This window comes from Pleurodeles waltl, chromosome 3_1 (genome assembly GCF_031143425.1).
Source record: "Pleurodeles waltl isolate 20211129_DDA chromosome 3_1, aPleWal1.hap1.20221129, whole genome shotgun sequence".
Taxonomy (NCBI): Eukaryota; Metazoa; Chordata; class Amphibia; order Caudata; family Salamandridae; genus Pleurodeles; species Pleurodeles waltl.
This window is the reverse complement of record NC_090440.1, coordinates 1,526,833,667-1,526,860,617: the sequence shown is the minus strand read 5'-3', so window position 1 is coordinate 1,526,860,617 and position 26,951 is coordinate 1,526,833,667. Positions and strand designations below refer to the sequence as shown.

General features: G+C 48.7%; 1 protein-coding gene across 1 annotated transcript in view; it reads left to right on the top strand.

Moving 5' to 3' along the window:
* Positions 1-26,951, top strand: part of LOC138283596 (octapeptide-repeat protein T2-like) — a 39,431-nt gene that overhangs the window by 2,744 nt on the left and 9,736 nt on the right. Inside the window, exon 3 of the mRNA XM_069221536.1 lies at positions 13,033-13,539. Coding sequence (XP_069077637.1) covers positions 13,033-13,539 — 507 coding nt within the window. The remainder of the gene's footprint in view (positions 1-13,032; positions 13,540-26,951) is intronic.

Genomic DNA, 26,951 nt, shown 5'->3' with positions numbered 1-26,951 from the left:
ACCGCAAAAGACTTGTTATATAGGGTCACCACCAAACCAGATGGGGAGAAAAGACAGCTTGTCGTTCCCGAGCCATACCGAACCCAGGTGCTCTTCCTAGCCCATAACCAACCGGGGGGAGGACATTGTGGTAGAGAGAAAACGGAAGAGTACTTACTCAGGCGGTTTTACTGGCCGGGAGTATATGCCCATATCAGAAGGTATTGTGCTCAATGTCCTAAATGTCAACTAGTGGAGCCAGGAACCCTTCGTAAAGCACCATTACGACCCCTACCTCTGATTGATATTCCATTCAAACGGGTCGGTATGGACATAGTTGGACCACTTTTACCCTCTAGTAAAGGGCATACCCACATTCTCGTGCTCGTAGACTACGCCAGTAGTTACCCCGAGGCCATTCCCCTTTCCAGTACCACTACGAAAAACGTAGCACAAGCTATGATATCTTTTTTTTCCCGGGTGGGATTCCCAGAGGAACTCCTTACGGACCAAGGAACTCCGTTCGTCTCAGGGCTAATGAAACAAATCTGTACATCCCTAGGGGTTAAACAAATAAAAACATCTGTTTACCATCCACAAACGGATGGACTAGTGGAGCGGTACAATCGCACCATAAAAACCCTTTTAAGAAAGGTGGTGAATGAGACAGGTAAAGACTGGGATCAGAAGCTTCCCTTAGTATTGTACGCGATAAGGACCCACGAACAATCCTCTACTGGGCATAGCCCGTTTGTACTTGTGTTTGGGAGGCAACCAAGAAATCTTCTAGATATGGCAGTGGAACTCTGGGAAGAGGAGAATAACGAAGAACGTCCTATCCTAGACTATGTCCATAAGTTAAAAACCCAACTCCAAACAGTATGGGAGGACGTAAGGCAGCATCTACTAAACGCCCAGACTAACCAAAAAACTTACTATGACCAGGGTATCTGTAAGGAAATGCCTCCTTGGCATGGTTGCCCCCTGACTTTTTGCCTTTGCTGATGCTATGTTTACAATTGAAAGTGTGCTGAGGCCTGCTAACCAGGCCCCAGCACCAGTGTTCTTTCCCTAACCTGTACTTTTGTATCCACAATTGGCAGACCCTGGCATCCAGATAAGTCCCTTGTAACTGGTACTTCTAGTACCAAGGGCCCTGATGCCAAGGAAGGTCTCTAAGGGCTGCAGCATGTCTTATGCCACCCTGGAGACCTCTCACTCAGCACAGACACACTGCTTGCCAGCTTGTGTGTGCTAGTGAGGACAAAACGAGTAAGTCGACATGGCACTCCCCTCAGGGTGCCATGCCAGCCTCTCACTGCCTATGCAGTATAGGTAAGACACCCCTCTAGCAGGCCTTACAGCCCTAAGGCAGGGTGCACTATACCATAGGTGAGGGTACCAGTGCATGAGCATGGTACCCCTACAGTGTCTAAACAAAACCTTAGACATTGTAAGTGCAGGGTAGCCATAAGAGTATATGGTCTGGGAGTTTGTCAAACACGAACTCCACAGCACCATAATGGCTACACTGAAAACTGGGAAGTTTGGTATCAAACTTCTCAGCACAATAAATGCACACTGATGCCAGTGTACATTTTATTGCAAAATACACCCCAGAGGGCACCTTAGAGGTGCCCCCTGAAACTTAACCGACTGTCTGTGTAGGCTGACTAGTTCCAGCAGCCTGCCACACTAGAGACATGTTGCTGGCCCCATGGGGAGAGTGCCTTTGTCACTCTGAGGCCAGTAACAAAGCCTGCACTGGGTGGAGATGCTAACACCTCCCCCAGACAGGAGCTGTGACACCTGGCGGTGAGCCTCAAAGGCTCACCCCTTTGTCACAGCCCAGCAGGGCACTCCAGCTTAGTGGAGTTGCCCGCCCCCTCCGGCCACGGCCCCCACTTTTGGCGGCAAGGCTGGAGGGAACAAAGAAAGCCACAAGGAGGAGTCACTGGCCAGTCAGGACAGCCCCTAAGGTGTCCTGAGCTGAGGTGACTCTAACTTTTAGAAATCCTCCATCTTGCAGATGGAGGATTCCCCCAATAGGGTTAGGATTGTGACCCCCTCCCCTTGGGAGGAGGCACAAAGAGGGTGTACCCCCCCTCAGGGCTAGTAGCCATTGGCTACTAACCCCCCAGACCTAAACACGCCCTTAAATTTAGTATTTAAGGGCTACCCTGAACCCTAGAAAATTAGATTCCTGCGACAACAAGAAGAAGGACTGCCCAGCTGAAAACCCCTGCAGAGGAAGACCAGAAGACAACAACTGCCTTGGCTCCAGAAACTCACCGGCCTGTCTCCTGCCTTCCAAAGAACTCTGCTCCAGCGACGCCTTCCAAAGGGACCAGCGACCTCTGAATCCTCTGAGGACTGCCCTGCTTCGACGACGACCAGAAACTCCCGAGGACAGCGGACCTGCTCCAAAAAGACTGCAACTTTGTTTCAAGAAGCAGCTTTAAAGAACCCTGCAACTCCCCGCAAGAAGCGTGAGACTTGCAACACTGCACCCGGCGACCCCGACTCGGCTGGTGGAGAACCAACACCTCAGGGAGGACCCCCGGAATACTCTCCGACTGTGAGTACCAAAACCTGTCCCCCCTGAGCCCCCACAGCGCCGCCTGCAGAGGGAATCCCGAGGCTTCCCCTGACCGCGACTCTCTGAAACCTAAGTCCCGACGCCTGGAAAAGACCCTGCACCCGCAGCCCCCAGGACCTGAAGGACCGGACTTTCACTGGAGAAGTGACCCCCAGGAGTCCCTCTCCCTTGCCCAAGTGGAGGTTTCCCCGAGGAAGCCCCCCCTTGCCTGCCTGCAGCGCTGAAGAGATCCGTTGATCTCTCATAGACTAACATTGAAAACCCGACGCTTGTTTCTACACTGCACCCGGCCGCCCCCGCGCTGCTGAGGGTGAAATTTCTGTGTGGGCTTGTGTCCCCCCCGGTGCCCTACAAAACCCCCCTGGTCTGCCCTCCGAAGACGTGGGTACTTACCTGCAAGCAGACCGGAACCGGGGCACCCCCTTCTCTCCATTCTAGCCTATGTGTTTTGGGCACCACTTTGAACTCTGCACCTGACCGGCCCTGAGCTGCTGGTGTGGTGACTTTGGGGTTGCTCTGAACCCCCAACGGTGGGCTACCTTGGACCAAGAACTGAACCCTGTAAGTGTCTTACTTACCTGGTAAAACTAACAAAAACTTACCTCCCCCAGGAACTGTGAAAATTGCACTGTGTCCACTTTTGAAATAGCTATTTGTCAATAACTTGAAAAGTATACATGCAATTGAAATGATTCAAAGTTCCTAAATGTACTTAACTGCAATACCTTTCAAACAAGATATTACATGTTAAATTTGAACCTGTGGTTCTTAAAATAAACTAAGAAAATATATTTTTCTATAACAAAACCTATTGGCTGGATTTGTCTCTGAGTGTGTGTACCTCATTTATTGTCTATGTGTATGTACAACAAATGCTTAACACTACTCCTTGGATAAGCCTACTGCTCGACCACACTACCACAAAATAGAGCATTAGTATTATCTATTTTTACCACTATTTTACCTCTAAGGGGAACCCTTGGACTCTGTGCATGCTATTCCTTACTTTGAAATAGCACATACAGAGCCAACTTCCTACATTGGTGGATCAGCGGTGGGGTACAAGACTTTGCATTTGCTGGACTACTCAGCCAATACCTGATCACACGACAAATTCCAAAATTGTCATTAGAAATTGATTTTTGCAATTTGAAAAGTTTTCTAAATTCTTAAAAGACCTGCTAAGGCCTTGTGTTAGATCCTGTTTAGCATTTCTTTTAGAGTTTAAAAGTTTGTAAAAGTTTGAATTAGATTCTAGAACCAGTTGTAGATTCTTAAAAAGTATTCCAACTTTTAGAAGCAAAATGTCTAGCACAGATGTGACTGTGGTGGAACTCGACACCACACCTTACCTCCATCTTAAGATGAGGGAGCTAAGGTCACTCTGTAAAATAAAGAAAATAACAATGGGCCCCAAACCTACCAAAATACAGCTCCAGGAGCTTTTGGCAGAGTTTGAAAAGGCCAACCCCTCTGAGGGTGGCAACTCAGAGGAAGAGGATAGTGACTTGGAGGAAAATTCCCCCCTACCAGTCCTATCTAGGGAGAACAGGGTCTCTCAAACCCTGACTCCAAAAATAATAGTCAGAGATGCTGGTTCCCTCACAGGAGAGACCAACACCTCTGAAATCACTGAGGATAACTCCAGTGAAGAGGACATCCAGTTAGCCAGGATGGCCAAAAGATTGGCTTTGGAAAGACAGATCCTAGCCATAGAGAGGGAAAGACAAGAGATGGGCCTAGGACCCATCAATGGTGGCAGCAACATAAATAGGGTCAGAGATTCTCGTGACATGTTGAAAATCCCTAAAGGGATTGTAACTAAATATGAAGATGGTGATGACATCACCAAATGGTTCACAGCTTTTGAGAGGGCTTGTGTAACCAGAAAAGTGAACAGATCTCACTGGGGTGCTCTCCTTTGGGAAATGTTCACAGGAAAGTGTAGGGATAGACTCCTCACACTCTCTGGACAAGATGCAGAATCTTATGACCTCATGAAGGGTACCCTGATTGAGGGCTTTGGATTCTCCACTGAGGAGTATAGGATTAGATTCAGGGGGGCTCAAAAATCCTCGAGCCAGACCTGGGTTGACTTTGTAGACTACTCAGTAAAAACACTAGATGGTTGGATTCAAGGCAGTGGTGTAAGTAATTATGATGGGCTGTACAATTTATTTGTGAAAGAACACCTGTTAAGTAATTGTTTCAATGATAAACTGCATCAGCATCTGGTAGACCTAGGACCAATTTCTCCCCAAGAATTGGGAAAGAAGGCGGACCATTGGGTCAAGACTAGGGTGTCCAAAACTTCCACAGGGGGTGACCAAAAGAAAGGGGTCACAAAACCTCCCCAGGGGAAAGGTGGTGAGACAGCCAAAAATAAAAATAGTCAAGAGTCTTCTAAAGGCCCCCAAAAACCTGCACAGGAGGGTGGGCCCAGAGCCTCTTCACAAAACAATCCTGGGTACAAGGGTAAAAACTTTGATCCCAAAAAGGCCTGGTGTCGAAACTGTAGTCAGTCTGGACACCAAACTGGAGACAAGGCCTGTCCCAAGAAAAGTTCCACTCCAAACTCCAATCCAGGTAACACTGGAATGGCTAGTCTCCAAGTGGGATCAACAGTGTGCCCAGAGCAAATCAGGGTCCACACTGAAGCTACTCTAGTCTCTGAGGGTGGGGTGGATTTAGCCACACTAGCTGCCTGGCCTCCTAACATGCAAAAATACAGGCAGCAGGTCTTTATTAATGGGACAAGTGTAGAGGGCCTGAGGGATACAGGTGCCAGTGTCACCATGGTGACAGAGAAACTGGTTTCCCCTGGCCAATACCTGACTGGAAAAACTTATACAGTCACCAATGCTGACAATCAAACTAAAGCACATCCCATGGCAATGGTAACTTTAGAATGGGGAGGGGTCAATGGCCTGAAACAGGTGGTGGTCTCCTCAAACATCCCAGTAGACTGTCTGCTTGGAAATGACCTGGAGTCCTCAGCATGGGCTGAGGTAGAGCTAAAAACCCATGCAGCCATGCTGGGTATCCCGGAACTGGTGTGTGTAAAAACAAGAGCACAATGCAAGGCACAGGGTGACAAAGTAGAGCTGGAGTCTGGAAAAATGGCCCAGCCTACCAAGAGAAAAGGAAAGTCAGTTGGGAAACCAACTGCAACACAGTCAGAAAAAGAGAACCTCTCTTCTCAGGAAGAAGTTCTGCCCTATGAGGGAACTGAGCCTTTGGAGCTTGAACCTTATCAGGTTGAGCTCTTAGGCCCAGGGGGACCCTCAAGGGAGGAGCTGTGTAAGGGACAAGAAACCTGTCCCTCTCTTGAAGGCCTTAGGCAGCAAGCTGCTGAACAGTCCAAGGGCAAGAAAAATGGAACACATAGGGTCTATTGGGAAGATGGACTCCTGTACACTGAGGCCAGAGACCCCAAACCTGGTGCCACTAGGAGAGTGGTAGTGCCTCAGTCGTTCAGAGAGTTTATTCTGACCTTAGCCCATGATATTCCCCTTGCTGGGCATTTGGGACAAACCAAGACGTGGGAGAGGTTAGTCAACCACTTCTACTGGCCCAATATGTCCCAGAAGGTTAAGGAGTTTTGCCTCTCCTGCCCCAGCTGTCAATCCAGTGGTAAGACAGGTGGGCACCCAAAGGCCCCCCTCATTCCACTTCCAGTGGTGGGGGTCCCCTTTGAAAGAGTGGGTGTGGACATAGTTGGTCCACTGGAACCTCCCACAGCCTCAGGAAATATGTACATCCTAGTAGTAGTGGATCATGCTACTAGGTATCCTGAAGCTATTCCCCTTAGGTCGACTACTGCCCCTGCAGTAGCCAAGGCCCTCATTGGTATCTTTACCAGAGTGGGTTTCCCTAAGGAGGTGGTGTCTGACAGAGGTACCAACTTCATGTCAGCATACCTAAAACACATGTGGAATGAGTGTGGAGTGACTTACAAATTCACTACACCATACCATCCACAAACTAATGGCTTAGTTGAGAGATTCAACAAGACATTAAAAGGCATGATCATGGGGCTCCCAGAAAAACTCAAAAGGAGATGGGATGTCCTCTTACCATGTCTGCTTTTTGCTTACAGAGAGGTGCCACAGAAGGGAGTAGGATTCTCACCCTTTGAACTTCTGTTTGGTCACCCTGTAAGGGGACCACTTGCTCTTGTTAAAGAAGGCTGGGAGAGACCTCTTCATGAGCCTAAACAAGACATAGTGGACTATGTACTTGGCCTTCGCTCTAGAATGGCAGAGTACATGGAAAAGGCAACCAAAAACCTTGAGGCCAGCCAACAGCTCCAGAAGTTTTGGTATGACCAAAAGGCTGCACTGGTTGAGTTCCAACCAGGGCAGAAAGTCTGGGTTCTGGAGCCTGTGGCTCCCAGGGCACTCCAGGACAAATGGAGTGGCCCTTACCCAGTGCTAGAAAGGAAGAGTCAGGTCACCTACCTGGTGGACCTGGGCACAAGCAGGAGCCCCAAGAGGGTGATCCATGTGAACCGCCTTAAGCTCTTCCATGACAGGGCTGATGTGAATCTGTTGATGGTAACAGATGAGGATCAGGAGGCAGAGAGTGAACCTCTCCCTGATCTTCTGTCATCAGACCCAAAAGATGGCTCAGTAGATGGAGTGATCTACTCTGACACTCTCTCTAGCCAACAGCAAGCTGATTGTAGGAGAGTCCTACAACAGTTTCCTGAACTCTTCTCCTTAACCCCTGGTCAGACACACCTGTGTACCCATGATGTGGACACAGGAGACAGCATGCCTGTCAAAAACAAAATCTTTAGACAGTCTGACCATGTTAAGGAAAGCATCAGGGTGGAAGTCCACAAGATGCTAGAATTGGGAGTAATTGAGCGCTCTGACAGCCCCTGGGCTAGCCCAGTGGTCTTAGTCCCCAAACCTCACACCAAAGATGGAAAGAAAGAGATGAGGTTTTGTGTGGATTACAGAGGGCTCAATTCTGTCACCAAGACAGATGCTCATCCAATTCCCAGAGCTGATGAGCTCATAGATAAATTAGGTGCTGCCAAATTCTTAAGTACCTTTGACTTGACAGCAGGGTACTGGCAAATAAAAATGGCACCTGGAGCAAAAGAGAAAACAGCATTCTCCACACCTGATGGGCATTATCAGTTTACTGTTATGCCCTTTGGTTTAAAGAATGCCCCTGCCACCTTCCAAAGGTTGGTGAATCAAGTCCTTGCTGGCTTGGAGTCCTTTAGCACAGCTTATCTTGATGATATTGCTGTCTTTAGCTCCACCTGGCAGGATCACCAGGTCCACCTGAAGAAGGTTTTGAAGGCTCTGCAATCTGCAGGCCTCTCTATCAAGGCATCCAAATGCCAGATAGGGCAGGGAACTGTGGTTTACTTGGGACACCTTGTAGGTGGAGGCCAAGTTCAGCCACTCCAACCCAAGATCCAAACTATTCTGGACTGGGTAGCTCCAAAAACCCAGACTCAAGTCAGGGCATTCCTTGGCTTGACTGGGTACTACAGGAGGTTTGTGAAGGGATATGGATCCATTGTGACAGCCCTCACTGAACTCACCTCCAAGAAAATGCCCAAGAAAGTGAACTGGACTGTGGAATGCCAACAGGCCTTTGACACCCTGAAACAAGCAATGTGCTCAGCACCAGTTCTAAAAGCTCCAGATTATTCTAAGCAGTTCATTGTGCAGACAGATGCCTCTGAACATGGGATAGGGGCAGTTTTGTCCCAAACAAATGATGATGGCCTTGACCAGCCTGTTGCTTTCATTAGCAGGAGGTTACTCCCCAGGGAGCAGCGTTGGAGTGCCATTGAGAGGGAGGCCTTTGCTGTGGTTTGGTCCCTGAAGAAGCTGAGACCATACCTCTTTGGGACTCACTTCCTAGTTCAAACTGACCACAGACCTCTCAAATGGCTGATGCAAATGAAAGGTGAAAATCCTAAACTGTTGAGGTGGTCCATCTCCCTACAGGGAATGGACTTTATAGTGGAACACAGACTTGGGACTGCCCATGCCAATGCAGATGGCCTTTCCAGGTTCTTCCACTTAGAAAATGAAGACTCTCTTGGGAAAGGTTAGTCTCATCCTCTTTCGTTTGGGGGGGGGTTGGTTGTAAGGAAATGCCTCCTTGGCATGGTTGCCCCCTGACTTTTTGCCTTTGCTGATGCTATGTTTTGAATTGAAAGTGTGCTGAGGCCTGCTAACCAGGCCCCAGCACCAGTGTTCTTTCCCTAACCTGTACTTTTGTATCCACAATTGGCAGACCCTGGCATCCAGATAAGTCCCTTGTAACTGGTACTTCTAGTACCAAGGGCCCTGATGCCAAGGAAGGTCTCTAAGGGCTGCAGCATGTCTTATGCCACCCTGGAGACCTCTCACTCAGCACAGACACACTGCTTGCCAGCTTGTGTGTGCTAGTGAGGACAAAACGAGTAAGTCGACATGGCACTCCCCTCAGGGTGCCATGCCAGCCTCTCACTGCCTATGCAGTATAGGTAAGACACCCCTCTAGCAGGCCTTACAGCCCTAAGGCAGGGTGCACTATACCATAGGTGAGGGTACCAGTGCATGAGCATGGTACCCCTACAGTGTCTAAACAAAACCTTAGACATTGTAAGTGCAGGGTAGCCATAAGAGTATATGGTCTGGGAGTTTGTCAAACACGAACTCCACAGCACCATAATGGCTACACTGAAAACTGGGAAGTTTGGTATCAAACTTCTCAGCACAATAAATGCACACTGATGCCAGTGTACATTTTATTGCAAAATACACCCCAGAGGGCACCTTAGAGGTGCCCCCTGAAACTTAACCGACTGTCTGTGTAGGCTGACTAGTTCCAGCAGCCTGCCACACTAGAGACATGTTGCTGGCCCCATGGGGAGAGTGCCTTTGTCACTCTGAGGCCAGTAACAAAGCCTGCACTGGGTGGAGATGCTAACACCTCCCCCAGGCAGGAGCTGTGACACCTGGCGGTGAGCCTCAAAGGCTCACCCCTTTGTCACAGCCCAGCAGGGCACTCCAGCTTAGTGGAGTTGCCCGCCCCCTCCGGCCACGGCCCCCACTTTTGGCGGCAAGGCTGGAGGGAACAAAGAAAGCAACAAGGAGGAGTCACTGGCCAGTCAGGACAGCCCCTAAGGTGTCCTGAGCTGAGGTGACTCTAACTTTTAGAAATCCTCCATCTTGCAGATGGAGGATTCCCCCAATAGGGTTAGGATTGTGACCCCCTCCCCTTGGGAGGAGGCACAAAGAGGGTGTACCCACCCTCAGGGCTAGTAGCCATTGGCTACTAACCCCCCAGACCTAAACACGCCCTTAAATTTAGTATTTAAGGGCTACCCTGAACCCTAGAAAATTAGATTCATGCGACAACAAGAAGAAGGACTGCCCAGCTGAAAACCCCTGCAGAGGAAGACCAGAAGACAACAACTGCCTTGGCTCCAGAAACTCACCGGCCTGTCTCCTGCCTTCCAAAGAACTCTGCTCCAGCGACGCCTTCCAAAGGGACCAGCGACCTCTGAATCCTCTGAGGACTGCCCTGCTTCGACGACGACCAGAAACTCCCGAGGACAGCGGACCTGCTCCAAAAAGACTGCAACTTTGTTTCAAGAAGCAGCTTTAAAGAACCCTGCAACTCCCCGCAAGAAGCGTGAGACTTGCAACACTGCACCCGGCGACCCCGACTCGGCTGGTGGAGAACCAACACCTCAGGGAGGACCCCCAGACTACTCTCCGACTGTGAGTACCAAAACCTGTCCCCCCTGAGCCCCCACAGCGCCGCCTGCAGAGGGAATCCCGAGGCTTCCCCTGACCGCGACTCTCTGAAACCTAAGTCCCGACGCCTGGAAAAGACCCTGCACCCGCAGCCCCCAGGACCTGAAGGACCGGACTTTCACTGGAGAAGTGACCCCCAGGAGTCCCTCTCCCTTGCCCAAGTGGAGGTTTCCCCGAGGAAGCCCCCCCTTGCCTGCCTGCAGCGCTGAAGAGATCCGTTGATCTCTCATAGACTAACATTGAAAACCCGACGCTTGTTTCTACACTGCACCCGGCCGCCCCCGCGCTGCTGAGGGTGAAATTTCTGTGTGGGCTTGTGTCCCCCCCGGTGCCCTACAAAACCCCCCTGGTCTGCCCTCCGAAGACGCGGGTACTTACCTGCAAGCAGACCGGAACCGGGGCACCCCCTTCTCTCCATTCTAGCCTATGTGTTTTGGGCACCACTTTGAACTCTGCACCTGACCGGCCCTGAGCTGCTGGTGTGGTGACTTTGGGGTTGCTCTGAACCCCCAACGGTGGGCTACCTTGGACCAAGAACTGAACCCTGTAAGTGTCTTACTTACCTGGTAAAACTAACAAAAACTTACCTCCCCTAGGAACTGTGAAAATTGCACTAAGTGTCCACTTTTGAAATAGCTATTTGTCAATAACTTGAAAAGTATACATGCAATTGAAATGATTCACAGTTCCTAAATGTACTTACCTGCAATACCTTTCAAACAAGATATTACATGTTAAATTTGAACCTGTGGTTCTTAAAATAAACTAAGAAAATATATTTTTCTATAACAAAACCTATTGGCTGGATTTGTCTCTGAGTGTGTGTACCTCATTTATTGTCTATGTGTATGTACAACAAATGCTTAACACTACTCCTTGGATAAGCCTACTGCTCGACCACACTACCACAAAATAGAGCATTAGTATTATCTATTTTTACCACTATTTTACCTCTAAGGGGAACCCTTGGACTCTGTGCATGCTATTCCTTACTTTGAAATAGCACATACAGAGCCAACTTCCTACAGTACCAAACTCAGAACCTTACAACCCAATGACAAGGTGCTAATGCTCAGGCCCACCTCAGAGCACAAATTAATAGCCAAATGGCAGGGACCATACAAAATCTTAAAAAGAGTTACCCCCGTTACTTATTTATTAGAATTAAGTAATAGTCCAAGACGAACCCAGATATACCACATCAACCTATTGAAAAAATGGGAAGAACCCGTGAACGAGAACGTAGCATTAGCGAGAGGTTGTAGGATCACGCCAACTCAACCTTTAGGGTTGGAATTGTGCCCCACCTCATTGTATAAGCTTCAACCACTCCCAAAAATCAATGAATCCCTTTCCGAGATAGAGACCCGACAAATGACGGAGTTAGTTCACCGTCATGCCTTTTTGTTTTCTGAACTACCGGGGAAAACGGAACTAGTCCAACATCACATTAGAACCCCGGAAGGGAAAATAGTACGCCAACGACCTTATCGAATTCCCGAGGCAAGGAAAACCCTCATAGAAGAGGAAATAGCCAAAATGTTGCGTTTAGGGGTCATTGAAACATCTACCAGCCCGTGGTGTTCTCCGATTGTCATAGTACCGAAACCGGATGGTTCTATCCGCTTCTGCATTGACTTCCGGAAGCTCAATGAGATATCCCTTTTTGATACATACCCCATTCCTCGGGTGGATGAAGTCTTAGAGAAGATTGGGCAGGCCAGATATATGACTACTATTGATCTGACAAAAGGGTATTGGCAGATCCCCTTAGCACCCACTGACAAAGAAAAAACAGCGTTCGTATCCCCTTCAGGGCTGTACCAATTCACTGTGCTCCCTTTTGGGCTTCATGGTGCCCCCGCAACGTTCCAACGACTAATGGATCAAATACTAAGGCCCTACCATGAGTTTACAGCCGCATATCTTGATGACATTGTCATTTTTAGTTCTACCTGGTCTACCCACCTCCTACACCTGGAAAAGGTATTCTCCGCACTGTCCGCAGCAGGGCTTACTGCTAATCCAAACAAATGTGTACTGGGTCAGACCCAGATAGCCTATCTAGGGTACGTTATCGGGAATGGACTGTTGAGTCCTCAAAAGGATAAAGTAGCCACCATTCGCCAAATTCCCCTTCCTACCACAAAGAAGGAACTTCGCTCTTTCCTGGGGCTAGTGGGATATTACCGACGGTTCATCCCACAATATTCTACTATAACAGCCCCCCTTACGGACCTCCTAAAAAAACAATACCCGACTATCCTACCCCCTTTCTCCCCCTCCCAACTTCGGGGATTCCAGTGGCTCAAGGAAGCCCTTACAACCGAGCCAGTGTTACGTTGTCCCGATTTCACCAAGTCTTTCCATCTCTTTACGGACGCATCCAATGTCGGGTTAGGGGCCTTCTTGGCACAACCTGACCCCCAAGGACATGAACATCCAATAGTCTACATCAGTAGGAAGCTGTTACCTAGGGAAACGAACTACCCCACTATAGAGAAGGAATGTCTGGCCATTAAATGGGCGATCGAATGTCTGCAGTATTATCTCCTGGGGCGTCCTTACATCCTCTACACCGATCATGCGCCCTTAACGTGGTTGGCTTCCCATAAGGACTCCAATTCCCGGATACTCCGCTGGTTCCTTGAATTGCAACCCTTTACTTTCCAGGTCCGCCATATCCCTGGAGCTCGCCAATGTCCTGCGGACTTCCTCTCCCGCTGCCCGGACTCCTCGGGCCTCTACCAGTCCCGTTCATGGGAAGGGGTGTGTAGGAGGGCGGCGCCGCAAGAGTCCGGATCATGGCGCTCCTCGGCCAGTCTCCAACCCCGTCGTCATGGAGACGCGTGGGGGAGGAGACGGAAGTCGGCCCCGGAGTTCCGGGTGGCCGACACTGAAGAAGGACTCCGAGCAACAGGACGCGGCGGCTCCGCGGGACGCGATCAGGAGGCAGAGGAAGAGACCAGAAAGAAGAGCGAGGAGGAGAGAGACGCCGAAACAGAGCACCAGGACGAAATAGGGAGAAGCGCCGAATCGGAGCGTGAAGGAGAGGCGAGGAGAAGCGCCAACCCGGGACACCAAGGAAACGAGGAGGAAGAGAAGTCTGAAGAGCCCCACCGAGAGGAGACGGAGGACGCAACAGCCTGCCACGGCCCAGGAGGGTCGTGGCTGGACAAGGTACGTGCTCTAGTAAAGGGCCGTAAGAGGGACCAGGGAAGGGAAGGGGTAGGAGGTGAGGGGAGGACTAAAAAGGGGTGGAAAGGGGTGGAAGGGAGACAGGGTGACTATTTTAAAGGGGGAGCGTCTAAGCTGGGATAAGTTCCCTGAGCACCATATAGGTTGGGCTGGCACTAGGGAAAAGAGTCCCACTCACCTCCCCACTAAAGGAATAGAATAACCCCTCCATCACCCCCCCCCCCCCTTACGTATTTCACCTCCTCTCACGTACCCCTATATATAGAAATAATCAAGTACTTATCCTTCCCCACTTACCGGCTGCCACCTTGTTTTCTTTCGAGGAAACCTGCCACCAGGATATCGGAACACGCCACCTGAAAAGGAAAGAGAGGGAAGGAATAAACAACCCCATTTGAGACGGACAAAGACCAGAGCAGGAAGAGAAGAAAAGGAAAAGGATCCTAAGAACCCTGAGATACTAAGAGACTATTTTAGTATTCCCCAGTAATACCGCCAAACATAATAAAAGCACGTAAACCCCTGAAAAGGGTAGTCAACCGTCCGTGTTTGTGTCCTCTATCACCCCTTCACCACACCCACCGCTCACATATAGACTACAGGGACTATGGATCACTCTTCAGGCATCAATGGTAAAAGCTGCTATCAGCATGCAAGGGAATGCAATATTAATTTAAATGTGAAATGTAAACGGAACAGTCCCTGACATGGATTATCTCAATGGCTGCGATGACCCACAATCCCTGCACCAGTGAGCTCGGCTGCCGCTGTGTCACTGCTCTCAGAGCAATCATCCGACCTGGTGGAAAGAGGGCTAAGCAAAATACTGAGCACCTAGAACTTCTCAGGCCTGGTGGTGCTGGTTCTTAGCTAGGCTCTGGCCAGACCTGGATCCTGCAGGGCGCACCTCCAAGGCTGGTTCTTCGAGTGGTCCTGCATGCTGCTCACAGGACTGCTTGTGAGCCACTTGAATTTACCCCAACAACGCATGACTTAAGTAACTATGAATGATGTCACCATTATGCATAAAGTTGGTATTTAACATTTGGGGCCTAGGGTCATCTTGAGGGGGTTCAAGGACTGTATTGTACTACGTTCACACCAATGCAAAGACAACATGACATATCCATTTGCGCCACTTGTGTTTTTTAGTGTAGTGCCAAATCTGGCAAAAACATGTGTATCAGTGCAGCCATGACACACAATGCGCTGCACACGGTTTTCAGTGCAAAATTCTTACTCTGATATAGGCAAAAGCAAAATCTGTTGTCTCCTTTCTTATCTCACACAAACATGAAACATTGTACCAATGCTTCTGCACTCGTTGTTCGCTCCAGTGTAAATAATGTGGGATACCGTCCCCACTTACTTTCAAAAGAGAAATAAACTAACACACAGCTCAAGTAAATATGTTAGCTCATGGGTGCTAAAACTGACTCTCATTTGAAAGGAAGAAATGGGAGACGTGGACAGGTTTTCTTGAGATCAGGTGCCGGGCATTTAGATAACCTGCATGGAAGAGTTGGTAGCTACCTTGGAATGACTGGCAGAGTTGATTGCTCTGAGCTACTGTCCTGGCCAGCCCATCACACCTAGTGGGTGGCTTAGGGTATACGTGGCACAGCTGAGAATATAGTTAATATTCAGATATGAGTGGCAGAGCTGGTGACTCCTCTGTCATGCTGGCAGAGCTGGTGCCTACACTGGGGGTTCCTGGGGCAGTTAGTGGTATAGCTCCAGCTAATGCTTGGCAAAGATGTACCCGTCTGGTGAATGGCCGGCAGGGGGCAGTATTTCATGAGTAACATGGTGGCACATACATTTTAGTCAACTTTGTCAAGCTAAGATTGGTTCCACTGTTGGAGTGGTAAATGAAACTAAGATTCCCATAAGGCAATAATGTTGTTGGCTAAAAGGCAAGTTCTGGTTGTGTCTTTCATCACATTTGGTCTTCCAACATCCTAGATCTCACTGCAAGTCCCGACTGCACTAGCCTTGTAATGATGAAAAATGAAATTGAACAATCTATTGACAGAAGTGATACACAATCACATCTAAATTAATAGTCTTAAAGTGTTTGTAATGTGTCAAATTACTTTCAAAACGAATATGCACTAAATTTCGGAAAATGCTTTTTGAAATATGTGGGCATGTTGCAATGCTCAATATAGATGATTGCTGAATGATGAGCAGTTTATTAATATTCGCTGCTGATAGTATACTTTACTCCTTCAGCTTCTCTTTGTGCCAGGGTCACCATGTATAGGATAGGCAGTAAGCGAGGAGTAATCACAGCGACCCAATATATCTGTGTGTGTTGTGTGGAGCAGTCAACCACTGACACGTTATGGTTGAATATAGTATAAGTTATGTTTTGTTTGTCAGTATATGCCTTTGTAGGCCTTTTGCATGTTCAGCTCAGAAGGGAGGTGTCTGTGTGACAATAGATGCTGGGCGGCTGTTCCATTGTCACTGTTCACTCCAAGCAGTCCTGTGGGTCGCACATTTGTCTGCCCAGACTGTGGGGTGTGTAGCAAGTCATACTAAATCTATAGCACTCTTGCCTACGCAGAACTGTCAAAGGTGGTCGCACAGTGATTTGCAGGCAAGGTAGAATTGGGATGCCTCCCTGATAAGAACAATGGCTTGGTCCTGTTAACTCTGCAGCCCATAGGTTACTGACCAACTGCATCTGACATCCCAATATCAATAGGAGTGCTACATAGATAAGAGCATCGACGATGCCATTCTGCAATTGGGAGGGTAGCACTGTTGCTTATATGTTAACAGATATTTGATAGCATGTTCTTATCTGTGCTTGCAGAAATGATTCCATAATGATCAGGCTGAAAATGATGTAGGACTGTGACTTTGATAATAACTTCAGGCACATCACTCAACTCATGATAAATTGTCACTCGAAGTGTCACACATAAGGCACTGAAATGTCACGAATACACACAATGACTACATGGAAATGTCACTCGTAAGTAAACTGAAAGCTTGGCAGCTATGTAAGAGGCAAGACAATTGTCATGTGAACACTGTAAGTGACCTAGATTAATATGAAGCACAATTACTGCCTATTAAAGTAAGCAAAATAGGTTTTTGTACAACTGGTATTGTGAAATCACATAGTTGAAAGGTCCTTCATATGTGATAATGAAGAAAAAAGAGTTTTGGTGACATGCATTATTTGCCTAAGATCACACAATTTAAGCAGGGAAGTTTCAATGTATCTAGATTTTCTGGTTTCACTTCGTACAAATCATCCAGAAAATAGATATCTATTTGTCTTTCCTTATGTTAAGGCTTTATTCTTACCTCTTTGTACATTGTTTTGCAGTTTTTATACAGTGGAACTCAACCCAAAGGTATCTGAGAACTTTATATGATCGTTTAGTTACATTAAACTTTCATATTCATTGTTTTTAGGCAGTAATCAAGTAATTTGCCCAGAAACACAGACGATCGAGCTGATACCGACACTCAAACCAGTTCAGCAGCTCTGGCCCTTGTAAGGAAATGCCTCCTTGGCATGGTTACCCCCTGACTTTTTGCCTTTGCTGATGCTATGTTTTGAATTGAAAGTGTGCTGAGGCCTGCTAACCAGGCCCCAGCACCAGTGTTCTTTCCCTAACCTGTACTTTTGATACCATAATGGCTACACTGAAAACTGGGAAGTTTGGTATCAAACTTCTCAGCACAATAAATGCACACTGATGCCAGTGTACATTTTATTGTAAAATACACCCCAGAGGGCACCTTAGAGGTGCCCCCTGAAACCTTAACCGACTATCTGTGTAGGCTGATTGGTTCCAGCAGCCTGCCACAACCGAGACATGTTGCTGGCCCCATGGGGAGAGTGCCTTTGTCACTCTGAGGCCAGTAACAAAGCCTGCACTGGGTGGAGATGCTAACACCTCCCCCAGGCAGGAGCTGTCACACCTGGCGGTGAGCCTCAAAGGCTCACCCCTTTGTGCCAGCACTGCAGGACACTCCAGCTAGTGGAGTTGCCCGCCCCCTCCGGCCATGGCCCCCACTTTTGGCGGCAAGGCCGGAGAAAATAATGAGAATAACAAGGAGGAGTCACTGGCCAGTCAGGACAGCCCCTAAGGTGTCCTGAGCTGAAGTGACTCTAACTTTTAGAAATCCTCCATCTTGCAGATGGAGGATTCCCCAATAGGATTAGGGATGTGACCCCCTCCCCTTGGGAGGAGGCACAAAGAGGGTGTACCCACCCTCAGGGCTAGTAGCCATTGGCTACTAACCCCCCAGACCTAAACACGCCCTTAAATTTAGTATTTAAGGGCTCCCCTGAACCTAAGAATTTAGATTCCTGCAACTTACTGAAGAAGAAGACTGCTGAGCTGAAAACCCCTGCAGAAGAAGAAAGAAGACACCAACTGCTTTGGCCCCAGTCCTACCGGCCTGTCTCCTGCCTTCTAAAGAACCCTGCTCCAGCGACGCTTTCTCCAGGACCAGCGACCTCTGAATCCTCAGAGGACTGCCCTGCTTCCAAGAGACCAAGAAACTCCTGAGGACAGCGGCACTGCTCCAAAAAGAACTGCAACTTTGTTTCAAGGAGCAGATTTAAAGACCCCTGCAACTCCCCGCAAGAAGCGTGAGACTTGCAACACTGCACCCGGCGACCCCGACTCGACTGGTGGAGAACCAACACCTCAGGGAGGACCCTCCGGCGACTCCGAGACTGTGAGTAACCAAAGTTGTCCCCCCTGAGCCCCCACAGCGACGCCTGCAGAGGGAATCCCGAGGCTCCCCCTGACCGCGACTGCCTGAACTCCATTTCCCGACAGCTGGAAAAGACCCTGCACCCGCAGCCCCCAGCACCTAAAGGAACGGAACTCCTGTGCAGGAGTGTCCCCCAGGAAGTCCTCTCCCTTGTCCAGGTGGTGGCTACCCCGAGGAGCCCCCCCCTTGCCTGCCTGCAACGCTGAAGAGATCCCTTGGTCTCTCATTGATTTACATTGAAAACCCGACGCTTGTTTCTACACTGCACCCGGCCGCCCCAGTGCCGCTGAGGGTGTACTTTTTGTGTGAACTTGTGTCCCCCCCGGTGCCCTACAAAACCCCCCTGGTCTGCCCTCCGAAGACGCGGATACTTACCTGCTGGCAGACCGGAACCGGGGCACCCCCTTCTCTTCATTGCAGCCTATGTGTTTTGGGCACCTCTTTGACCTCTGCACCTGACCGGCCCTGAGCTGCTGGTGTGGTAACTTTGGGGTTGCTCTGAACCCCCAACAGTGGGCTACCTTGGACCCAAACCTGAGACTTGTAAGTGATTTACTTACCTGACAAAACTAACAAAAACTTACCTCCCCCAGGAACTGTGAAAATTGCACTGTGTCCACTTTTAAAACAGCTTATTGAGTTTTATGTAAAAAGTATACATGCTAATGTAATGATTCCAAGTTCCTAAAGTACTTACCTGCAATACCTTTCAAATGAGATATTACATGTAGAATTTGAACCTGTGGTTCTTAAAATAAACTAAGAAAATATATTTTTCTATAACAAAACCTATTGGCTGGATTTGTCTCCGAGTGTGTGTTCCTCATTTATTGCCTGTGTGTATGTACAACAAATGCTTAACACTACTCCTTTGATAAGCCTACTGCTCGACCACACTACCACAAAATAGAGCATTAGTATTATCTCTTTTTGCCACTATCGTACCTCTAAGGGGAACCCTTGGACTCTGTGCATACTATTCCTTACTTTGAAATAGTGCATACAGAGCCAACTTCCTACATTGGTGGATCAGCGGTGGGGTACAAGACTTTGCATTTGCTGGACTACTCAGCCAATACCTGATCACACGACAAATTCAAAAAATTGTCATTAGAAATTGATTTTTACAATTTGACATTTTTCTAAATTCTTAAAAGTCCTGCTAGGGCCTTGTGTTAGTCCCTGTTAGCATTTCCTTTTAGAGTTTAAAAGTTTGGTAAAAGTTTGAATTAGATCCTAGAACTAGTTTTAGTTTCTTAAAAAGTATTCCAACTTTTAGAAGCATAATGTCTAATACAGATGTGAATGTGGTGGAACTCGACACCACACCTTACCTCCATCTACAGATGAGAGAGCTAAGGTCACTCTGTAAACTAAAGAAAATAGCAATGGGCTCCAGACCTTCCAAACTACAGCTCCAGGAGCTGTTGGCAGAGTTTGAAAGAGCCAACCCCTCTGAGGATGGCAACACAGAGGATGAGTATAGTGACTTGGAGGGTGATTCCCCCCCACCAGTCCTATCTAGGGAGGACAGGGCCTCTCAAGCCCTGACTCCACAAATCATAGTCAGAGATGCTGGTTCCCTCACAGGAGGGACCAACCTCTCTGAAATCACTGAGGATAACTCCAGTGAAGAGGACATCCAGTTAGCCAGGATGACCAAAAGATTGGCTTTGGAAAGACAGATCCTAGCCATAGAAAGGGAAAGACAAGAGATGGGCCTAGGACCCATCAATGGTGGCAGCAACATAAATAGGGTCAGAGATTCTCCTGACATGTTGAAAATCCCTAAAGGGATTGTAACTAAATATGAAGATGGTGATGACATCACCAAATGGTTCACTGCTTTTGAGAGGGCTTGTGTAACCAGAAAAGTGAACAAATCTCACTGGGGTGCTCTCCTTTGGGAAATGTTCACAGGAAAGTGTAGGGATAGACTCCTCACACTCTCTGGAAAAGATGCAGAATCTTATGACCTCATGAAGGGTACCCTGATTGAGGGCTTTGGATTCTCCACTGAGGAGTATAGGATTAGATTCAGGGGGGCTCAAAAATCCTCGAGCCAGACCTGGGTTGACTTTGTAGACTACTCAGTAAAAACACTAGAGGGTTGGATTCAAGGCAGTGGTGTAAGTAATTATGATGGCTGTACAATTTATTTGTGAAAGAACACCTGTTAAGTAATTGTTTCAATGACAAACTGCATCAGCATCTGGTAGACCTAGGACCAATTTCTCCCCAAGAATTGGGAAAGAAGGCGGACCATTGGGTCAAGACTAGGGTGTCCAAAACTTCCACAGGGGGTGACCAAGAGAAAGGGGTCACATAACCTCCCCAGGGGAAGAGTGGTGAGACAGCCAAAAACAAAAATAGTAAAGAGTCTTCTACAGGCCCCCAAAAACCTGCACAGGAGGGTGGGCCCAGAGCCTCTTCACAAAACAATTCTGGGTACAAGGGTAAAAACTTTGATCCCAAAAAGGCTTGGTGTCGTAGCTGTAGTCAGTCTGGACACCAAACTGGAGACAAGGCTTGTCCCAAGAAAGATACCACTTCTAACTCCAATCCAGCTAAAACTGGAATGGCCAGTCTCCAAGTGGGATCAACAGTGTGCCCAGAGCAAATCAGGTGTCACACTGAAGCTACATTAGTCTCTGAGGGTGGGGTGGATTTAGCCACACTGGCTGCCTGGCCCCCTAACATGCAAAAATACAGGCAGCAGCTCTTAATTAATGGGACAAGTGTAGAGGGCCTGAGGGATACATGTGCCAGTGTCACTATGGTGACAGAGAAACTGGTTTCCCCTGGCCAATACCTGGCTGGACAAACTTATCCAGTCACCAACGCTGACAATCAGACTAAAGTACATCCCATGGCTATGGTAACTTTAGAGTGGGGAGGGGTCAATGGCCTGAAACAGGTGGTGGTCTCCTCAAATATCCCAGTAGACTGTTTGCTTGGAAATGACCTGGAGTCCTCAGCATGGGCTGAGGAAGAACTGAAAACCCATGCAGCCATGCTGGGTATCCCTGAACTGGTGTGTGTCAAGACAAGGGCACAGTGCAAGGCACAGGGTGAAAAAGTAGAGCTAGAGTCTGGAAGAAAGGCCCAGCCTACCAAGAGAAAAGGAAAGTCAGCTGGGAAACCAGCTGCAACACAACAAGAAAAAGAGAACCTCTCTTCTCAGGAAGAAGTTCTGCCCTCTGAGGGAACTGAGCCTATGGAACTAGAACCTTATCAGGTTGAGCTCTTGGGCCCAGGGGGACCCTCAAGGGAAGAGCTGTGTAAGGGACAAGAAACCTGTCCCTCTCTTGAAGGCCTTAGGCAGCAAGCTGCTGAAGAGTCCAAAGGCAAGAAAAATGGAACACATAGGGTCTATTGGGAAGATGGACTCCTGTACACTGAGGCAAGAGATCCCAAACCTGGTGCCACTAGGAGAGTGGTAGTGCCTCAGAGTTTCAGAGAGTTTATTCTGACCTTAGCCCATGATATTCCCCTTGCTGGGCATTTGGGACAAACCAAGACGTGGGAGAGGTTAGTCAACCACTTCTACTGGCCCAATATGTCCCAGAAGGTTAGGGAGTTTTGCCTCTCCTGCCCCACCTGTCAAGCCAGTGGTAAGACAGGTGGGCATCCAAAGGCCCCCCTCATTCCACTTCCAGTGGTGGGGGTCCCCTTTGAAAGAGTGGGTGTGGACATAGTGGGTCCACTTGAACCTCCCACAGCCTCAGGAAATATGTACATCCTAGTAGTAGTGGATCATGCTACTAGGTATCCTGAAGCTATTCCCCTTAGGTCGACTACTGCCCCTGCAGTAGCCAAGGCCCTCATTGGTATCTTTACCAGAGTGGGTTTCCCTAAGGAGGTGGTGTCTGACAGAGGTACCAACTTCATGTCAGCATACCTAAAACACATGTGGAATGAGTGTGGAGTGACTTATAAGTTCACTACACCATATCATCCACAAACTAATGGCCTTGTTGAGAGATTCAACAAGACATTAAAGGGCATGATCATGGGGCTCCCAGAAAAACTCAAAAGGAGATGGGATGTCCTCCTGCCATGTCTGCTTTTCGCTTACAGAGAGGTGCCTCAGAAGGGAGTAGGGTTCTCACCCTTTGAACTTCTGTTTGGCCACCCTGTGAGGGGACCACTTGCTCTTGTTAAAGAAGGCTGGGAGAGACCTCTTCATGAGCCTAAACAAGACATAGTGGACTATGTACTTGGCCTTCGCTCAAGAATGGCAGAGTACATGGAAAAGGCAAGTAAAAACCTTGAGGCCAGCTAACAGCTCCAGAAGTTTTGGTATGACCAAAAGGCTGCAATGGTTGAATTTCAACCAGGGCAGAAAGTATGGGTTTTGGAGCCTGTGGCTCCCAGGGCACTTCAGGACAGATGGAGTGGCCCTTACCCAATCCTGGAAAAGAAGAGTCAGGTCACCTACCTGGTGGACCTAGGCACTAGCAGGAGCCCCAAGAGGGTGATCCATGTAAACCGCCTAAAACTCTTCCATGATAGGGCTGATGTGAATCTGTTGATGGTAGCAGATGAGGAGCAGGAAGCTGAGAGTGAGCCTCTCCCTGATCTCCTCTCATCAGACCCTAAAGATGGCTCAGTGGATGGAGTGATCTATTCAGACACCCTCTCTGGCCAACAGCAAGCTGACTGTAGGAAGGTCCTACAACAGTTTGCTGAGCTCTTTTCCCTAACCCCTGGTCAGACACACCTGTGTACCCATAATGTGGACACAGGAGACAGCATGCCTGTCAAAACCAAAATCTTCAGACAGTCTGATCAAGTTAAGGAAAGCATCAAGGTGGAAGTCCACAAGATGCTGGAATTGGGAGTAATTGAGTACTCTGACAGCCCCTGGGCTAGCCCAGTGGTCTTAGTCCCCAAACCTCACACCAAAGAAGGAAAGAGAGAGATGAGGTTTTGTGTGGACTACAGAGGTCTTAATTCTGTCACCAAGACAGATGCCCATCCCATTCCTAGAGCTGACGAGCTGATTGACAAATTAGGTGCTGCCAAATTCTTAAGTACCTTTGACTTAACAGCAGGGTACTGGCAAATCAAAATGGCACCTGGAGCAAAAGAGAAAACAGCATTCTCCACACCTGATGGGCATTATCAGTTTACTGTTATGCCCTTTGGGTTAAAGAATGCCCCTGCCACCTTCCAAAGGTTGGTGAATCAAGTCCTTGCTGGGTTGGAATCCTTTAGTGCAGCTTATCTTGATGATATTGCTGTCTTCAGCTCCACCTGGCAGGATCACCTGGTCCACCTGAAGAAGGTTTTAAAGGCTCTGAAATCAGCAGGCCTCTCTATCAAGGCATCCAAATGCCAGATAGGGCAGGGAACTGTGGTTTACTTGGGACACCTTGTAGGTGGAGGCCAAGTTCAGCCACTCCAGCCTAAGATCCAGACTATTCTGGACTGGGCAGCTCCAAAAACCCAGACTCAAGTCAGGGCATTCCTTGGCTTGACTGGGTACTATAGGAGGTTTGTGAAGGGATATGGATCCATTGTGACAGCCCTCACAGAACTCACCTCCAAGAAAATGCCCAGGAAAGTAAACTGGACTGTAGAATGCCAACAGGCCTTTGACACCCTGAAACAAGCTATGTGCACAGCACCAGTTCTAAAAGCTCCAGATTACTCCAAGCAATTCATTGTGCAAACAGATGCCTCTGAACATGGGATAGGGGCAGTTTTGTCCCAAACAAATGATGATGGCCTTGACCAGCCTGTTGCTTTCATTAGCAGGAGGTTACTCTCCAGGGAGCAGCGTTGGAGTGCCATTGAGAGGGAGGCCTTTGCTGTGGTTTGGTCCCGAAGAAGTTGAGACCATACCTCTTTGGTACTCACTTCCTAGTTCAAACTGACCACAGACCTCTCAGATGGCTGATGCAAATGAAAGGTGAAAATCCAAAACTGTTGAGGTGGTCCATCTCCCTACAGGGAATGGACTTTATAGTGGAACACAGACCTGGGACTGCCCATGCCAATGCAGATGGCCTTTCCAGGTTCTTCCACTTAGAAAATGAAGACTCTCTTGGGAAAGGTTAGTCTCATCCTCTTTCGTTTGGGGGGGGGGGGTTGTGTAAGGAAATGCCTCCTTGGCATGGTTACCCCCTGACTTTTTGCCTTTGCTGATGCTATGTTTTGAATTGAAAGTGTGCTGAGGCCTGCTAACCAGGCCCCAGCACCAGTGTTCTTTCCCTAACCTGTGATTTTGATACCATAATGGCTACACTGAAAACTGGGAAGTTTGGTATCAAACTTCTCAGCACAATAAATGCACACTGATGCCAGTGTACATTTTATTGTAAAATACACCCCAGAGGGTACCTTAGAGGTGCCCCCTGAAACCTTAACCGACTATCTGTGTAGGCTGACTGGTTCCAGCAGCCTGCCACAACCGAGACATGTTGCTGGCCCCATGGGGAAAGTGCCTTTGTCACTCTGAGGCCAGTAACAAAGCCTGCACTGGGTGGAGATGCTAACACCTCCTCCAGGCAGGAGCTGTCACACCTGGCGGTGAGCCTCAAAGGCTCACCCCTTTGTGCTAGCACCGCAGGACACTCCAGCTAGTGGAGTTGCCCGCCCCCTCCGGCCACGGCCCCCACTTTTGGTGGCAAGGCCGGAGAAAATAATGAGAATAACAAGGAGGAGTCACTGGCCAGTCAGGACAGCCCCTAAGGTGTCCTGAGCTGAAGTGACTCTAACTTTTAGAAATCCTCCATCTTGCAGATGGAGGATTCCCCAATAGGATTAGGGATGTGACCCCCTCCCCTTGGGAGGAGGCACAAAGAGGGTGTACCCACCCTCAGGGCTAGTAGCCATTGGCTACTAACCCCAAAGACCTAAACACGCCCTTAAATTTAGTATTTAAGGGCTCCCCTGAACCTAAGAATTTAGATTCCTGCAACTTACCGAAGAAGAAGACTGCTGAGCTGAAAACCCCTGCAGAAGAAGAAAGAAGACACCAACTGCTTTGGCCCCAGTCCTACCGGCCTGTCTCCTGCCTTCTAAAGAACCCTGCTCCAGCGACCCTTTCTCCAGGACCAGCGACCTCTGAATCCTCAGAGGACTGCCCTGCTTCCAAGAGACCAAGAAACTCCCGAGGACAGCGGCACTGCTCCAAAAAGAACTGCAACTTTGTTTCAAGGAGCAGATTTAAAGACCCCTGCAACTCCCCGCAAGAAGCGTGAGACTTGCAACACTGCACCCGGCGACCCCGACTCGACTGGTGGAGAACCAACACCTCAGTTAGGACCCTCCGGCGACTCCGAGACTGTGAGTAACCAAAGTTGTCCCCCCTGAGCCCCCACAGCGACGCCTGCAGAGGGAATCCCGAGGCTCCCCCTGACCGCGACTGCCTGAACTCCATTTCCCGACGGCTGGAAAAGACCCTGCACCCGCAGCCCCCAGCACCTAAAGGAACGGAACTCCTGTGCAGGAGTGACCCCCAGGAAGCCCTCTCCCTTGTCCAGGTGATGGCTACCCCGAGGAGCCCCCCCCTTGCCTGCCTGCAACGCTGAAGAGATCCCTTGGTCTCTCATTGATTTACATTGAAAACCCAACGCTTGTTTCTACACTGCACCCGGCCGCCCCAGTGCCGCTGAGGGTGTACTTTTTGTGTGAACTTGTGTCCCCCCCGGTGCCCTACAAAACCCCCCTGGTCTGCCCTCCGAAGACGCGGGTACTTACCTGCTGGCAGACCGGAACCGGGGCACCCCCTTCTCTCCATTGCAGCCTATGTGTTTTGGGCACCTCTTTGACCTCTGCACCTGACCGGCCCTGAGCTGCTGGTGTGGTAACTTTGGGGTTGCTCTGAACCCCCAACGGTGGGCTACCTTGGACCCAAACCTGAGACTTGTAAGTGATTTACTTACCTGACAAAACTAACAAAAACTTACCTCCCCCAGGAACTGTGAAAATTGCACTGTGTCCACTTTTAAAACAGCTTATTGTGTTTTATGTAAAAAGTATACATGCTAATGTAATGATTCCAAGTTCCTAAAGTACTTACCTGCAATACCTTTCAAATGAGATATTACATGTAGAATTTGAACCTGTGGTTCTTAAAATAAACTAAGAAAATATATTTTTCTATAACAAAACCTATTGGCTGGATTTGTCTCTGAGTGTGTGTTCCTCATTTATTGCCTGTGTGTATGTAATACAAATGCTTAACACTACTCCTTTGATAAGCCTACTGCTCGACCACACTACCACAAAATAGAGCATTAGTATTATCTCTTTTTGCCACTATCTTACCTCTAAGGGGAACCCTTGGACTCTGTGCATACTATTCCTTACTTTGAAATAGTGCATACAGAGCCAACTTCCTACAGCCCTAGTGCTACATCCTGGGTAACAGGAGGCAGGCAGGCAGAAGCCACATGAAAACTTGACTCATTATGGGATTGAGGTTCCAGGGGACCTTAAGCAGAGTCAGGCTTCAGGCTCAAGCTTTCAGTGAGTTGCCCACCTCTACTACACACTCAGTCATGTGGGTGTAACCCCTCCAGCCCCTGCTGCTAAGCCCTTTTTTGATGTGTGGTGTAGTTCGCACTTATACCTTAAATCATTTTTTTCCACAAAGGTGTCTACATCATATTTGCACCCTTCTTTCCCAA